This window comes from Chelonoidis abingdonii, chromosome 7 (genome assembly GCF_003597395.2).
Source record: "Chelonoidis abingdonii isolate Lonesome George chromosome 7, CheloAbing_2.0, whole genome shotgun sequence".
NCBI classification, from domain to species: Eukaryota; Metazoa; Chordata; order Testudines; family Testudinidae; genus Chelonoidis; species Chelonoidis abingdonii.
The window spans coordinates 39370539-39386766 of NC_133775.1; the positions used below are offsets into that span (position 1 = coordinate 39370539).

At 42.0% G+C, this 16228-nt stretch overlaps 2 protein-coding genes across 4 annotated transcripts in view; one reads left to right on the plus strand and one right to left on the minus strand.

Annotated features, from left to right (window-relative positions):
• Positions 1 to 365: 365 nt before the first annotated feature.
• On the minus strand, positions 366 to 9948 carry EXTL2 (exostosin like glycosyltransferase 2). Its single transcript, XM_032804982.2, has 5 exons — positions 9691 to 9948; positions 7079 to 7162; positions 6105 to 6532; positions 3030 to 3100; positions 366 to 2345 (listed from the first exon to the last, which is right to left on the minus strand). Exons 2-5 carry the CDS (start codon positions 7081 to 7083, stop codon positions 1854 to 1856), a joined length of 996 nt encoding a protein of 331 aa, XP_032660873.1. The 5' UTR covers positions 7084 to 7162; positions 9691 to 9948; the 3' UTR covers positions 366 to 1853.
• A 1201-nt stretch (positions 9949 to 11149) lies between these two features.
• The window catches only part of SLC30A7 (solute carrier family 30 member 7), a 60171-nt gene continuing 55092 nt past the window's right edge, over positions 11150 to 16228 (plus strand). For all 3 annotated transcript variants that reach the window (XM_075067831.1, XM_032804953.2, XM_075067832.1), the window contains exons 1-2: positions 11150 to 11332; positions 11626 to 11727. In XM_075067831.1, the coding sequence (XP_074923932.1) occupies positions 11278 to 11332; positions 11626 to 11727 (157 nt within the window). In that variant the 5' untranslated portion in view covers positions 11150 to 11277. The remainder of the gene's footprint in view (positions 11333 to 11625; positions 11728 to 16228) is intronic.

A 16228-nucleotide genomic window follows, 5' to 3' on the forward strand; every position in this document is an offset into this window, starting at 1 on the left:
GAACAATTTTTACTGCTAGTGTAGATGGGACTAACTCCTTTTTAGTTCTGAGACTTGGTTCCACTAAGGCTCACTGATCTGATCTGCCAGTGTCTAAATTACATTGCCATAGATTATTTCTTCCACATCCCAAGAATATTTTTTATAATGGTTTTGTCCTATATACCCTAACATTTAAAATATTTCCAGTACTAGTTCAGCAGTCCCAAGCTGATAACAGCCAATGGTAACAAGTCCATTTAACATAACCATGACCGGAGAATTCAGAGACTGAAAAGACCCAACAAGTCATCTAGTCCGGTCCTTGCCAGTGCAGGTGTGTAGCCTACAACATATTTCCTAATGTCTCCATTAACTACACAACATTTTATTTTTTATCATAGATGTTTATTAGCTTTGCCATTTGAAAACAGGTGAAGGAAATAAAAATAGAATATATTCAGTTCAAACAGTAAAACAAAATAAAAGTAGACCTGTATGCTTATACAATATACCTTCTGGATCAGATGCAAAACAGCTAGACAGACAAAATACAGTATATCTGTAGTTACTACCAACAATTATACTTAAAACATTCTTTTTAAAATCTGAGTTGCTTTTCAGGCACACTTCTCCAATATAAAGTACAGTAGAACCTCAGAGTTACGAACTGACCAGTCAACCACATACCTCATTTGGAACCAGAAGTATACAATCAGGCAGCAGCATAGACCAAAAAAAAAAAAAAGGCAAATACAGTACAATGTTAAACATAAACTACTAAAAAAACCCAAAAAACCGGAAAGTAGCATTTTTCTTCTGCATAGCAAAGTTTCAAAGCTGCACTAAATCAATGTTCAGCTGTAAACTTTTGAAAGAACAACCATGTTTTGTTCAGTTAGGAACATTTTAGAGTTACAAACAACCTCCATTCCTGAGGCATTTATAACTCTGAGGTTCTACTGTACATGCAAAATACAGATATAAGAGTAAGTTCTAAAGGCTGTAGTAAATGGCAAATATGGCACCTGTCTCTTTTGGCTGCATATGTGGTAGAGTAAGCTACATTTCTTATGATATATGCTTTCCATGTTCATTATCTTTCCCAAGTTAGCAATTAGAACTTTTACCTTTCAGTTCCTGAGCAGCGTCCCAGTGACTGTGGGCAAAGTAATGATAGGAGAAAAGGCGGCATCAGCCACATCATGCTCCATAACCCCTCAGTGGCCAGTGTTGTAGGTGAGGCTCCTAGAGATGTTTGATACTGAGACTGTTCTTTGTTCCATGACTTAGTTAGGCTTATGGTTTGATTGGAACCTCAGGCACATTTCACGCTGAAGAACACTAGTTAACATACAAGCTTTGAGGAGTTTTATAACCAAGTCTAGTACCCTTGCAAACAGCTCAGTGTAACCCTTAGAAGTTTTCACTAGAAATTGTTGAGAAAAATAGAACAGTCTCATAAGATATATATATATAAACAACACAAATATGCCAAAATGTCATTTGATTGGGTAAATATATTCTAAAGAAATAGAAGTTAAGTTTTTCATATGTGCACACCAAGTGATTATGCATTTTTCTGCACATGCTTTTGAAGATCTGGCCCTGTAATTTTGACAATAACAGCTTCTCAAGTATTAAGAGATTAAGGTGATTTTATGATAAGTGAACATTACACACACACTGTTCTTTAAACTTTCTCAATAATTTACCCTGGGGAAAGAAAATACTGTGGGCAAAATTCAGAGGCTATGTGTAAAGGAGGACAAGCTGGAGTAATGCATGCCTTCTTCTGGTCCCTCAGCATTTAACTTACACTGATCTGAATTTACTGTTTGATGTGTAACTTATACCCCTTATATTATACATGCTTACATTTTATTCTTGTGATTGGCATAATTAGGGAATCCAAACTGAGAAATCATAATGTTAGAATATTTTAATGGCATACTGTTATAAATATTAACCAATTTATTTAGACAGTAAGATCTTTGTAGCAAGTGCTCTGCTCGGTGCCACATTCCGGAATAACCACTGTTAGTCTCTTTTTCTAAATTCCTTATGTCAACAGGTTTCACAAACACTCCTGAAGGCTTTCCAGTATGCTTTGCCACTAGAAAATTCATGACAATATCATCACAGTTTTGAGTTTCATCTATCAAAGCATGAACAGCATCAGGCTGCTTTTGAAAGAGTTCTAGGTATCCACTGTGAAAGAATGCTGCTCCTATGAGAACCATGGAGTACTGGTCCCCATTTCCAAATCCAGGTGTCTGCAATTCAAAGCTGCCATAACTGTATATACTTGAAGAACTGGAAACATGCTTTCTAGGAACAAATCCCACTATCTGATCTGGAAATTGCTGTAAGAAAATCAAAAGATAGCAAAATTAGAGCTCCACAGTACAATCAAAATGTTAATCAATACAGCTGTACAAAACCTCTTAATATAAGTATCCCTTATAAGGCTATTATTGATAGAGGTGCAAATTAATTGCTATGAAAGGTGCAGATAATATAAAATAATCCGCTCCGCTGGCCTGCACCGCATAGAAATTGTTGCAAGTTAATACAAAATGACCAGCAGAAATTGATACACTGCTTCACTCCACATCATATAGTGCCAAATTGCATCAGGCCAAAGTTAATTTGCATTCATGCGTTTGGGATCAAAAATAAGCCTACAGATAATCTCTACACAGTAAAGAGAAATATTACTATTGATTTCTGGTGCACAGCTTCCAGATCAAGTTAAATTTTCTCTGTTGCATTTAACCAACTAGATTTTCTGATATCTGTGACTTGGTAATTTGCTTTTTAAGCAGAGGAATGGTAAAAACATTGCTTATATCTGCAGTCTGTAATCTTGTATCATTAAAATATTATTCTTGAGGGTCTTGCCTTTTAGAATTTAGCTGCTCATCTATATGACAGATGATAACAGCATGTCCTAGAAATAGCAACAATGAACTGATTTAATCTTTCCATTTAGTAAAACTGATATAAACTCCATTTTAAATATGCAGGATGCAATATATAAACATTACCTTCCAAACAGAGAAGGCAAAAGCAAGGTCATAGGCACTAATCAGTGTGTCATCATCCATCATTAAAACAGCTGAAGAGAGGGAAAAGACATTTTAATTTTTTAATGCATGTAAATAAAAATTTAAAATCATTAAGTGATAAATATAAGCAGTCCTCAACTTTATGATCTTCGACTTACAACAAATGGCACATACGATGCTTCTAGATTGACACTTTGATTCGACTTAACGACCATTGGTTTTGACTTTACAACCCTCAGTCCCGCAATGGAGTGGATTGCAGTTCTGAGTTCGCTGTTTCGATTTACGATGCAATTTTCAGGAACCAATTGTGTCATAAGTCTGAGGACTGCCTGTATGTGAGAATTTACCTGTGCTATATACAATGACAAACTAGTCAGATAACTCCTTTGAACATTAGGATGAGCTGCATAGCTAAATCACCATGCAAACATAGGCTGAAAACATATACTTAGATATTAAGGTTGCAGTGAAAAGGATGTTTAACTTTGCAATTGTAACAGATGATTAATTGACCTGAAGCAAACATCATTTTTAGCACATTATTGCTATTATCAGTCACAAACTATCACTGTAGCATTACAAGTTGTGTAGCATAACTGAACAGCAGAAAATCTGTGGGCGGAGGGGTTCATAGAATCATAGATTATCAGGGTTGGAAGGGATTTCAGGAGGTCATCTAGTCTAATTCCCTACTCAGAGCAGGACCAATCTCCAGATTTTTATCCCAGTTCCCTAAATGGCCCCCTCAAGGATTAAGCTCACAACCCTGGGTTTAGCAGGCCAATGCTCAAACCACTGAGCTATCAAAGGAATACAACCGACTTTACTAATTTGCAGGTCAGGTTGCAGTCATAATAGCTTTTTAATACTGTGAAAAGGACAACTATAAAAATCAAGGAAAAAAATCAGATCCCATATTGTCCAGTATGATGGATTATATGATTTTCCACATAATTATTTCTTAATATCAAGGAAACACCAAGACATAAGTATTTCCACACCACTTCTCTGGGACCTAGACAGGCAAAAGTAGCATATTATACAGACAAGAATTCCCTCTTATTAACTGCATGATAAGGCCTGTTGCTTCCGATCTCTGGTGACTTTAGGCAGAGTAAGGGAGGAAGGTTCACCTTCCTCTGCAGCATGGGATGCAGTCAACTGCAGGGATTAACTGGGTATATCTCACTTAATCAGTTCCCTGACATTGCAGAAGTCTCAGGCATTCATGCTCCTCTGTCACTCTTATTATCTCCCTGTTGCATGTAATAGTCTAGTTTCATGTATAATACTATGGTTGAATTTCAGTGGTTGGGTTTGGTATGTGAGTGCTGGGTGGATTTGTCATACACAGGGAATCAGACTAGATGATTTTGTGGTCCTTTCTAGCCTTGTATGAGACCCTAGAACCTGAAAACATGCAGCATGTAGGGGTGAAAGCAGGATGCAAGTAGGAAGAAAACATAATGGTGATCCCTTTAAGGCAATGGTATGGCTCAGTGCAACCTGATTAAGCAGCAGGGCATTCTGGGGGCTGTAGTGCTCAGAGGTTTCTGGGAATTTTAGGTTGAGTAGCAAGGTATTCTAGCATAGGGGGTAGTGAAATAAAATAGTTTCTTTTATACAAGAAAGAGACCACAAAAGAGGTGGGATTTATGTGTCTTTTTACTTGAAGGAAACAGGACTTGTTGTCGGGTCTCTCCTGCAAAAAGTTGAAGAAGAGGCCTGGATGAAAAGCCAAAGGGAAGGGAAAAATACTTGGAGAAGAAGCAGTGATTTGGGCTAAATAATCAGACTGGGCTAAGGAGGGAATATAGAGAGCAGCACATGCTTTTGGATTTCCACCAAACGGCTGTAAAACAGAGATGGGCAAACTCCGACCCTCGGGCCACATCCTGCCCGCAGGACCCTCCTGCCAGGCCCCCAAGCTCCTGGCCCAGGAGGCTAGCCCCTGGCCCCTCCCCTGCTGTCCCCCCTTCCGTGCAGCCTCAGCTCACTGTGCAGCCAGCACAATGCTCTGGGCGGCCAGGCTATGAGCTCTTCCCGGGCCACGCAGCTGCAGAGTCATAGCCTGACCTGGTGCTCTGTGCTGCACGGTGGTGTGGCTGGCTCCAACCAGGCGGCACGGCTGCCTGTCTTGGTGCTCTGGGCACTGTGGTTGTAGTGCCACCAGTCACTAGTGCTCCAGGGAGCGTGGTAAGGGGGCAGGGAGCAGGAGGGGTTGAATAGAGGGCAGGGGAGTTTGGGGGGTGGTCAAGGTGGGCAGAGGGCAGGGAACAGGGGGGCTGAATAGAGGCAGGGGTTCCAGGGGGACAGTCAGGAATGAGAGGAGGGGTTGGCAGGGGTGGCGGGAGGCAGTCAGGGAACAAGGAGGGTTGGATGGGGCAGGGGTCTGGGGGGGCTGTAAGGGGACAGGGAACGGAGTTGGATGGGGCAGGAGTCCCGGGGGGGGGCATCAGGGGGCGAGAAACAGGGAGGATCAGGCCACGCCTGGCTGTTTTGGGAGGCACAGCCATCCCAACCAGCCCTCCATACAATTTTGGAAACCCAATGTGGCCCTCAGGCCAAAAAGTTTGCCCACCCCTGCTGTAGAAGAAGGTATGTGAACCCCTGTACTGATTTGGACTTTTTTTAATGTTAGTTTTGTTGGATTAGGGAGGAATTTTGGATCTGGCTGGAAAGCTAATCTATCTAGTCACCTTTGCCTGAAAGAAGAAACTGAGATAGCAACCACATTTCCATGAGTACAGCAAGTGCCCTCCCTCCATTCTCTCCTCCACCCAGTGCTTCTAATACAGCCTCCGAAGGGTCCATGCTACAGGATCTCCATTTGTCCCGCTACTTACATCTTCCCAGCCACTATTTTCTGCTAAGTGGAATTGCTCAACATCTGCTGGATTCAGAGGTTTCTGGATCCACTTGGTCAGTGGGATTTTTTCCATAATGATAAAATATGCAGTTGTTCTGAGTGACAGATAAAATAAGTGTCCTGAAAAGTGTAAATAATATTGTTAGCAACAATGCTACGTATAAGAATGAGGCATTCATTACCTTGTGTTTCCAGTTCAGGGAAGATCTGGAGTCTGTTCCTCATGCGATTCATGGTCTGCACTTTGAAGACAACAGGTACAGGATGGGGTCCCAGGGAATTCCACATTTCCTCTGGTATCTTCTCCCCAACATTGTTCCACACAACAACCACTTTGTGTAGATGGGGGATGGCTTGATAATGATTTAAGAGCTTCAACAATAAGTCAGTCCTATTGTATGTCTGCATAACAAGAGTAAATGAATCCAAGGCAGATTGGCTCTGGGATTTTGGTTCCCTTCGCAAATTGGGCATTTTGTCATCTTTAGTGTTAGGAAGCAAAGCCATTAAAGCACCTGCCACGAGGAGTAAGAGAAAGATCACCACAGAAGAGAAGCGAAGTAGTCGGATTCCCATAACTCTTCCTGGTAGCTTACAGATGTGATGACCTCTTTATTAACAAAAATTGAAATGGGAAGAGAAAATTCATCGATTGTCTACCTACATATTTGTCAGTTCAATGTAAAATTAACATGGACCTCACTCTTTCTCATAGAGCAGCTATTCAGGGAGGATTCTTTGTTGATGGTTATCTTAGGTAAACTTTTAAAATTGTTATGTACTTTTGCTCTCTTTTATTCTCAAGACAGATATGAGTCAGATGCAACTTTCTAAGCTTGCTACTGATCAATAAAGATTATTAAAAAACTACGAGTGGGTGATATGCTGGGAGTGGCTTTTGCTTTGCTTAAGCAGAAGCACCCCTCCCCTCACTGATTTCAGTGAGGAGTTCTATTTAAAAATTGGTGGCACTTGATGATCCTTCATGTTTTAAACCCTAGAAAAAGTATTTAAAGTTTACAGGGATGTTACTTTCCTCTGGATACAATAAATGCAAGCACTTAATTAATTACACAATATATAGACCAGTTTAGAAAATATTAGGATGAAACAATGTATTAAAGTCATACTTTTAGTTTTAAAAAAATGTACTTACCTCATTTTTGCCAAATTGGACTGGGTTTATTTTGGTTTGTTTTAAAGGATGGCGCTGATTAAGTGAAATCAATTCTGTATGGATCTGTTGGAGGCAAAAGGAATTATGTAACTTTTGATCATGCATTTGCTCACCAACCACCCAAGATCCTCTCATATACGTTTGTGTATATGAGAGGATCTTGTGTTGTGTATAAGGCAAGTGTTCATCTCAACAAGTGATGAATGTACACATTCTTGGCAACTTTCCATCTTTTCCTGTTGTTCAGCTGAAGAGTTTTCATTGGATTTCATGACCACTATAAAAATGCATTGCTAAACTAGCATGTTAGAAAGAAAAAAGTTCGTACCTGAAGCATGTTTAGCTGCTTATTGCAGTATTATTTATTTCTATTACAGTAACACTTACAGGCCACTTACAAACAACACAGCCCCGTTTTGCTAGGTAGTCTGGATGAGTTTACGATCTAAATAAACAAGATAGTTGAAGTGACCAGCCCAAAATGAAACATCAGGTTGGTGACACAGAGCTATGAAAAGAACTCAGGTGTCCTCAATCTCAGTCCAATAGGCCGTATCCACTAGATCACATTATACTACATCGTAGTTACCATAATCACAGCTGGTTCAGGTGATAGTCTCCCATTTTCCCAGTGCATACCTTTCATGTTCTCCATCTCCCCCGTTTATTGGTTGATTTAGAGGTTAAAGGGGAAGCACGTATGGTGATCACTTGGTTTTATGATTTTTCCCATCTCTTCTGAAGGCAAGTTAGGTGGGGATGGCAATAAAAGTTCAGGGGCAAGAGGGTAGGTGGGATGGTAGCAAAAGTGGAAGGGCAGAAAGGAAGGTAGGTCTTGTAGTTAAGGCACTAGATTGCAGTCCAGGAGATCCAGATTCAGTTCATAGGTTTGTCACAGATTTCCCATACGACATTGGACAGGTCACTTGTGCCAGTGAAGGAACTAGGGGTCTCCCTGCCTGCAGGCCATTGTAGGATTGGGGCCTTAATCTCTCTGTCTAGTGGCATCCTCATTTTGTAGACAGGGAAATACTCCCCCCCATTTACATTATTAAATTCTTTGGGGCAGGATTATTTATACTCTGTGTTTGCACTGTGCCTAGCACAATATGGCCACAATTTTTGTTGGCGCCTCTAGCTAGTACTCTAACACAAATAGTTAATAATAAAGGTTTGTACTTTATGGGTATCTGTGAACTGCAGAGGCAGCGTTTTCCACGCTTGCGAATCAGAGTGAGCATTTCATACATTTTGGATGGAAGCCAATCATAGATGTAGAGGACTGGAAGAGACCTCAATAGGTCATCTAGGCCAGTCCCCTGCTCTCATGGCAGGAGTCCGTAGAACAAGAACAATTTTTCACTCTCCTTCTTATAACAACCTTTTGTGTACTTGAAAACTGTTATGTTACCCCCCCCCCATCTTCTTTTCTCCAGATTAAGAGGAAATTTGTGAGGGTTTTTTTTTTTTTTTTGTTAAATCTGTCTGTTTGAGGAACATAGATACCTGCTTCTATGGACAACAGAAATATGGAAACTTAGAAGAGGAAGAGCTAGCATTAAGTTGTTGAACCTATGCTTCCATATCAACAAAATAACTTATTTTAGGTTATATGAACTTAACTGATAGAAATGCAAATTGGAAAGTGTGTATATTTACAGCACAGTCTAGTGATCTGAACATGTGACAGGCAGTCAGGACCTCCTGAGTTTAGGTTCTGGTTCTGATTCTGTGTGACCTTGGAGAAATCACTTACACCGTTTTCAAAAGTGACCACTGAATTTGGCTACCTCAATTTGTGAGTGTCCAATCTGAGACACCATTGTGCCTAACTTTTAGAAGTGCAAGTCCTAATTAAATCAATAGGAGGTGCAGCTTCTCAGAATTTATCATTCCAGAGGTGTCTCAAGATGGTCTCCTGAAAACTGATACAGTTGCAATCAGTATGAATTTTTAAAAATGCGGATCTTAAATTGTATCTCAGATTCCCTATTTTCAAAACAGGCATTGTGATACTTGCCAAGATTGTTGTGAAGATTAACTAGTTAATATTTTAAAGCACATTGAAAATGCAAACATAAGTGTTATGTGCTATTTTAAAACTTTCTGTACATTTGTGTTTACTTAATAACATACAATGGGCTGTAAATGATAAATAAGGATATCACAGATGAATCTCAATTTAAGATATTAAATTAGAATTAGTATCACGGTGCTTTCATGTATGAATATGCTGAACAATGCAGCAAAGTAGGATATAAAATTCCACTGCACTGTATTGGGCTTCTTCCCACATTCAAAAACTCAACATTCCTTCGTAAGGAATACCTCTTTTAAACAAAAATAAAATACAAATACTGAGAAAGTCAAGATATGCAATTTTAACCCTCCTTTTAAGAAAGAATTATTCTAAAGCTGCTGTCTCTCTGCCTATACAGTATCCCCCTACTCATTCTAATAAGCAGCATTCATTTTATGAACAGTTCATTAAAAAAATCCAAATAAATTAAATTATTCAAAGAACAGCCACTTCACATCGTTGTCCAAATCTAAAATACCTTCCATATAATTGCATTTTAATGTATTCTTACCTAGAATGCTGGAGACCGTGAGCGAGACAGATTATTTGTCTAAGCCTTGATTTACATGAGGAAGAATGGAGATTTTTGACCAAGCCTAAGAAGTGTGCGCATTTTTTGTAAACTCAGTTAGTTTGCACTGGTTGTATTTTTAAGTCAACAACATCGATAGAAAAACCCTCCTCTCCTCATCCCAACATGAGAGATTCAGCAGAAGGTCTGGAACAAGCCCGTACTACCTTCCCTTCCTGTGGCATAGTACTTCCTGCTGGATGAAAACTCCTCCTCCCAGCAGGCTCGAATTTGTAGTTCATGCTTTATCCCGACCACAACAGTTTGTGTCAACTCTTCTTTCAAGCAAGCTTTGATTCTTACAGAGAGTCAGATATTTTTTGCATGTGTTTGTTTTCAGTGTCAGACCCATCTGTTTTATGTGAGAAGTTCACCTTGAAATGTACCTGCGACTGTATAAAACTAAATTTCCCTTGTTTTACAGTCTTTATTAAATCTCTTCCTCATTCCCGTTCAAATACAAATATTTCTCTATAGATTGCGAGTCACACAGAAAAACAAGATGTTATAATTATGTGAAGTTCATTTAAATAGAAAATAGAAGGGAAATCTACATATCTAACCTATTCACGCCTTCGCTGATACAAATACTATTTTATCTGATAGGATACTACAGTACAGTGAGAATTTTGCAGCCACCTTCGGCAGTTTTTATTCAGTAACAAAATAATCTTTCAAGACTGTTAGGATATGACTACCTCTGAGAACGCTGTATAAAGTTCATGGAAATGAAATAGCTAAAGTAATTGCTGTATAGAATGCGTCCCTGGACTGGTGTGTGTGTTGGCAGGAGGATCCATACAGCTTCTCTCACCTATCAAAAGATGAAGGTGATCTGCAAGCAAATAATTGATTTCCCTGAACTGCGCTTTCAAGCTGCAGTGCCGAAGGGGCTGGGTCAAGCAGCGCAGCTCTGCAGTAAAAAGAAGATCATTTTGATTTAGAAAGGAGGTACCACACAGAGGACTGTGGGTGCTGAGATAGCGAGCAGACTCAAGGAAAAGTCATTTTTTGAACGTCCAGAAAAGGATTCGGACGGAGAAGTGTAGCTGTAAAGGGCTGCAGTCAGGGGGAAAGATCACAGACATCTCTCCTCCGCAGGCTCTGGCTACAGCAGCATAGCTGCGGGCTCAGCACCCCCGCGGCAGAGGCTACTGCCGCAGCACACCCACAACCGGCCAAGCCTGGCCGAACCCGCCCGGAAATAAGGAGAAAGGGAACACGCCGCCAGGCTCAGACACCAGCTTCCCCTCACCCGTCCCCGCCCCTTCCGGATAAAGTCCGGGGCCATTGGCCTGCCAATCGCTCTTCTCTCCTGGTCTAGCTCCGCCCCCAAACATGGAACTGGGTTTCTGGCCACACCCACTGTCTCTCGTGGCGCCTGCGCAGGCGCAGAGCAGGTGTCGGAAGCGGATCCCGGCGCGGCGAAGGGGCGCTGCAGCCGCGCCGCTCCCAGCCTGCCCCGCTCGTTTCCGGAGTTGCCTGCGCCCGGCGCCGGGAAGATGTTGCCTTTATCCATCAAGGACGATGAGTACAAACCACCCAAGTTCAACCTGCTCAGCAAGGTCTCGGGCTGGTTCAGGTGAGCGGCGGGGGCCGGCCCCGGGGGGGTCTCCTGGGGCGCGCTCCCCGGAACTGGGGGGTGGCAGTGGCTGGGATGGAGCCGGCGGCCCCAGGCCTCGGCGGGGGCTCTGTGCCTAGGAGCGGCGCCCGAGGGACCCGGCCACCTGCGGAGGGAAGGGGCGGTGGCTGTGCGCTTGGCCGCCCCCGCCCCCCGGGTTCACGCTATCAGCTGCCGGGCAGTGGCCGTGCCCCGCGCTGCAGTTGCCCTTCCCGGGGCCGCGGCAGCGAGTGACCGCTGTGCCCTGTGTCTAGGTCCATCCTGTCCGACAAGACCTCGCGGAACCTGTTCTTTTTCCTCTGCCTCAATCTCTCCTTCGCCTTTGTGGAGCTGCTCTACGGCATCTGGAGTAACAGGTACCGGCGCGGGGGGGCGGCTCCCGCAGCAGCAGTGCCACGTGTACTGAGCCGCTGGGGCCGCAGGCTTGGAGTGCGAGCACCGGCAGGCGGGGTTTACGGGCCGGGGTGTCCCTGAAGTGGGGAGGTTGAGTCGGGCGAAGTTAGGGGCTCTGACCCGCCGTCCCTCCCCCAGCTTCCATGAGTTTCAGGGCCATGCTTGTATCTCAAGCTCCCAGGTCCGTAATAGCTCCGTGTCTCAGATTGATAACCAGGCTCCAGTGAGGCTTTTGAATTATTGAAGAAAGATTCCCAAGGCGTTGGCTTCATGATGGAGGGGCTGTAAGTGCCCCTTCCCCGACGTTGCACCCTGCTAGTCTGAAAGGCCACATCTAGACTACGCCGGGGATCGATATATTGTGTCTAATCTAGACAGGATATATCGATCCCTGAGCGCACTTATATCGATTCCGGAACTCCAGCAACCCCAACGGAGTTCCGGAATCGACATGGCGAGCCGCGGACATCGATCCCGCGCGGTGAGGACGGGTGAGTAAATCGATTTTAGATATTCGACTTCAGCTACGTTATTCACGTAGCTGAAATTGCGTATCTAAAATCGATTTTACCCCGTAGTGTAGACCAGCCCTGAGCTCTTGTCTACATCTGGGAGTTAACTCGGATTGAGGAAGGGTATGACTTGAAAGGTGTATAATGGCCGTGCTTAGACAGACCTCAGAAATTAAATATAAAAACTACATAGCCAGTGCTGGCCTCTTGGATCCATCTTTCAGGTGTTATTCTGCATATTGCTGAAGAGGGCCTCTGACCCCGTCTCCTCTGCTGTGTCGCTGGGTTCAGGGCAGAGGAGTAGTGATGGCTTTGGGGTGCACTGCCCCATTTGGGGATTGCTGCAGTTACCCTCCCCCACCTACCACATGGATCCTTTATCTTGAAAGGTGCATAGAGTGCCCTTATCTTTGTATCCCTAAGTGGAGTTGAAACATCCTGGAACAGGTAAACAATACATGTCATTAATTCATAGACTCATAAAGCTAGACAAGACACAGGACAAAAGCTTAAGAATCAACATGAAATATTTCAATAGTAAAAGAAATTAAAAAAGTGAAGTGACTTTGGTGCTGGTTTAAGATGCTCACTTGACACCAGTGTAAATAGAAATAATCTATCCCATTTAAAAGGAAGTGTACAAACAATGGCAGATTTCTTTGCACCGTGGATGTGCCTCTCTGCTGACAGAGGAACTGTCCTTAAGATGAGAGATTTCAGTCTTTGTATTCATTCACTTTTTGGATTCTACGGAGACTGACCACAAAGGTGTCAGCGCCAATAGTGGATCCCTGCTTTCTGAACACAGATTTTGGTCTGACTTCACAAACCGTAAAAGGTCCATCAGACTAACAGTTTTCTATTGTGGGCCTTACTTGAAGCACTAACCTAGAGGTGAAAAGCTCTTTTTCCTGTTACCCTCCTATGATTGTTTTTAAATGTCTCACTGAACGTAGGTAAAATCCTTTGCTTTCATCAAGAGTTGCTGCTTCAGCACTGTTTGGATGGCACGGAATGGCAATTAATGATTTAGATTTGCCTGACTTTGGCTTTGTAGCTATTTTGAGAATTGTGAATAGTTTGCCGTGGGCAAAGTTAGACTATTCTGGTGTGGAGGAAGGTTTAATATTAGAGATTCTAAAACTGATCTTTTGAAGGATGTACAACAGGTCCAGGTGATCAAAGGATTTCAAATCTGACACTTGATATTGTTGCCTTAGGTGTGTCCAAATGTCTCTGTCCAATGGGAGAAGCGAAGAACAAAGTCTCAGATGTTGGAAATGTTCACTAGAAAAGATGTGGTCAGAGAGGTTTTCATATTCCACTATTTTTGTTCCCACACAAGTTTATCTGACCCATAAGTTTATCTGAATTTATGTTTGATCTTTGTGAGTAAGGATACATCTAAGCGTTGTGTGGTGTTAAAATGAATCAAGATCGGGGAATTTCTGTTTCCAGGTGATAAAGGATTAACAAGTCTGTTAATGATGTAGGTAGGCACTATGGGACTGATTATCTTAAAAGGAAAATTCTGGGCTATGGTATTGTGCCATTATGTTCTTATAGTAGAGATTAGAATTTTCATTCTGATCATTCTTTTCAAATGTAAGTTAGAGTCTGATAAATTTGCTGTAACTACATAGTTCCAATGCAGTTTCCATAACCTGTACTGCAGTTGTTTAAGTTTATAACAAGGAAGAAACTGTGGAATAACATGAGTGTGGTAGATAGGGAAGGAAACTTGTTTGTGTGTAACACATTTTGTAAAGCTATATCTTCTACAAAAATTGCTTTGTGTATTGCCTCAGAGTAAACTTGTCAAAGCAGAAAGGTTGGTAGTATTGCATAGTGGGCCCCTAAATTTTTTTGAATGGAGATGCAGGTCCCTTTAGACCTTGTTTGCAGACTCCCACACATCCGTGGACCACAGGTTGAGAACCATTGGTGTAGCTGAAAACTATCCCAATATCTGAAACATCTTTAAGAAGTTTGTTCTTTTAATTCTTTTATTGCTGTCCCTATACTGCTCCCTTATTGTGAATATTAGTGTGTCCCAGTCTGCTGCAAAATATTTTTGTTAGAGACTGATCTTGAGTGCTGTTGGTAAGTGTGATGTGACTTTTTTAATGATATTTTTGGGGAATTGTCACCACTGCAATCCTATAATGTCTTAGTAGGCTCAAGACAATGTCTCGTGTATTGGACCTTACGGTGTGTAAAGTCTTTTTTTTAAGAAGGAAAGAAGATTACAGATATTTTTAAACACAAGAAAAGACTACAGTGGTTTTTGAACTGTTTTATTATTGTAGAATTAAGCTCCAAAAGGTTGGCATCTACCGGAGGCTTTTCTATAGCACCCATTATCCTAGTAGACCAGTGATTCCCAAACTTGTTCTGTTGCTTATGCAGGGAAAGCCCCTGGCAGGCCAGGCTGAGGGACACGCTGTCTTCCGCTTCCAGCAGCTCCCATTGACTTGGAGCAGTGAACTGTGGCCACTGGGAGCCATGATTGGCCGAACCTGCAGATGCGGCAGGTAAACAAACCGGCCCAGCCTGCCAGGGGCTTTCCCTGCACAAGCGGCAGAACAAGTTTGGGAACCACTATATACTAAGGCCCTGACTACAGTATGGGCACTACAGTGGCACAGCTATGGCGCTGCTCTAGCACTGTAGTGTAGATGCTTCCTACAGTGATGGAAGAGGTTTTTCCATTGCTGTAGGTATTGCTCCTTCTTGCGCAGCAGTAGTTAGGTCGCTGGAAGAATCTGTTGACCTAGGTGCATGTACACTGTGGGTTAGGTCAGCGCTATAGATTGAATTTTTCACACCACTTAGCATTGAAGCTCTGCTGTTCTAACTTTTAAGTGTAGACCAGGTCTGAGTGTATATTGTAATCAGATATGTGATTGTATTGTATGTCTTATTCTGCAATCCCTTGCTGTTTGCCAAAGGAACGTATCCTATCCTATCCTATCCAGGAAACTGCTTCTGCATAAGCACACTTGATGGCCAAAGATGTTGACGTCTTTACTTAGAGCTTGTGTACACAAGAACAGCAAAGAGTCCTGTGGCACCTTATAGACTAACAGACATATTGGAGCATGAGCTTTCATGGGTGAATACCCACTTCGTCGGATGCATCTATAAGATGCCACAGGACTCTTTGCTGCTTTTACAGATCCAGACTAACACGGCTACCCCTCTGATACTGTACACAAGAAGTTATTCTGGAAAGTGCTCTTATTTCAGAATTAGAATAATTCCTTACTGGGAATTAATCAGGAATAGCTATTCTTAAATTTGAACCCTACCTTAATCTAAATGATCTTTCTTGTGGGGGGAGAGCCTTATTTGAATGTAAAGTCCCTGATAATTGGAGACTGCACACAGCAGATATACCTATGTCATAACAAGTATTGCCTCAGGATTCCAGGACATTGTACTCCAGCTTCATTTGATATGCTAACTTTTTCCCAACAACTAGGAGGAAGATAGAAGCCTTTGTTTTTCTTTCCATTCTAGGAATCTTGGAACAGTCCTCCCTAGATACCTAGTTAGAGAAAGAAATATTCAATTCAGATGTAAAATTTTTTGGAAATAACCTCGTTTGAAGGATTAGCTTTCAAAGTAGGATGACTCTTCAGTAAAGTAATCCTAACACCACCTTTCCTGTGATCTTCCTCCTAACTAAGGTAGTTGAACCTGTGTGCAATAAGTCTTATGGCTATGGTGGAATGGCTTTTCCAGTTTTTAATTGGAGTAAGAGGAATGAGAACCAATAATTGGTAGGACCAATAAAGACTTTTTTGGAACTGTAATCCTAATTCCCAGTACACTTGTGATTGATTTATAAAGTCTGTGCTACTTATATTTCAGGGACTACAAAGTGACCTATCAGAACAACATTTGAAAATTTAGTTCAATGTCATTTTAATCACTGGTAGCTAATTTT

Excerpts from the sequence above, each read along its gene's own strand:
- EXTL2 (XM_032804982.2), bottom strand. Across the intron at positions 3,101-6,104 it reads CCCTGAACTGGAAACACAAG|CTGTTTTAATGATGGATGAT; the intron begins GTAATGAATGCC and ends CCCTCTCTTCAG. Across the intron at positions 2,346-3,029 it reads TTGCCTTCTCTGTTTGGAAG|CAATTTCCAGATCAGATAGT; the intron begins GTAATGTTTATA and ends ATTTTCTTACAG.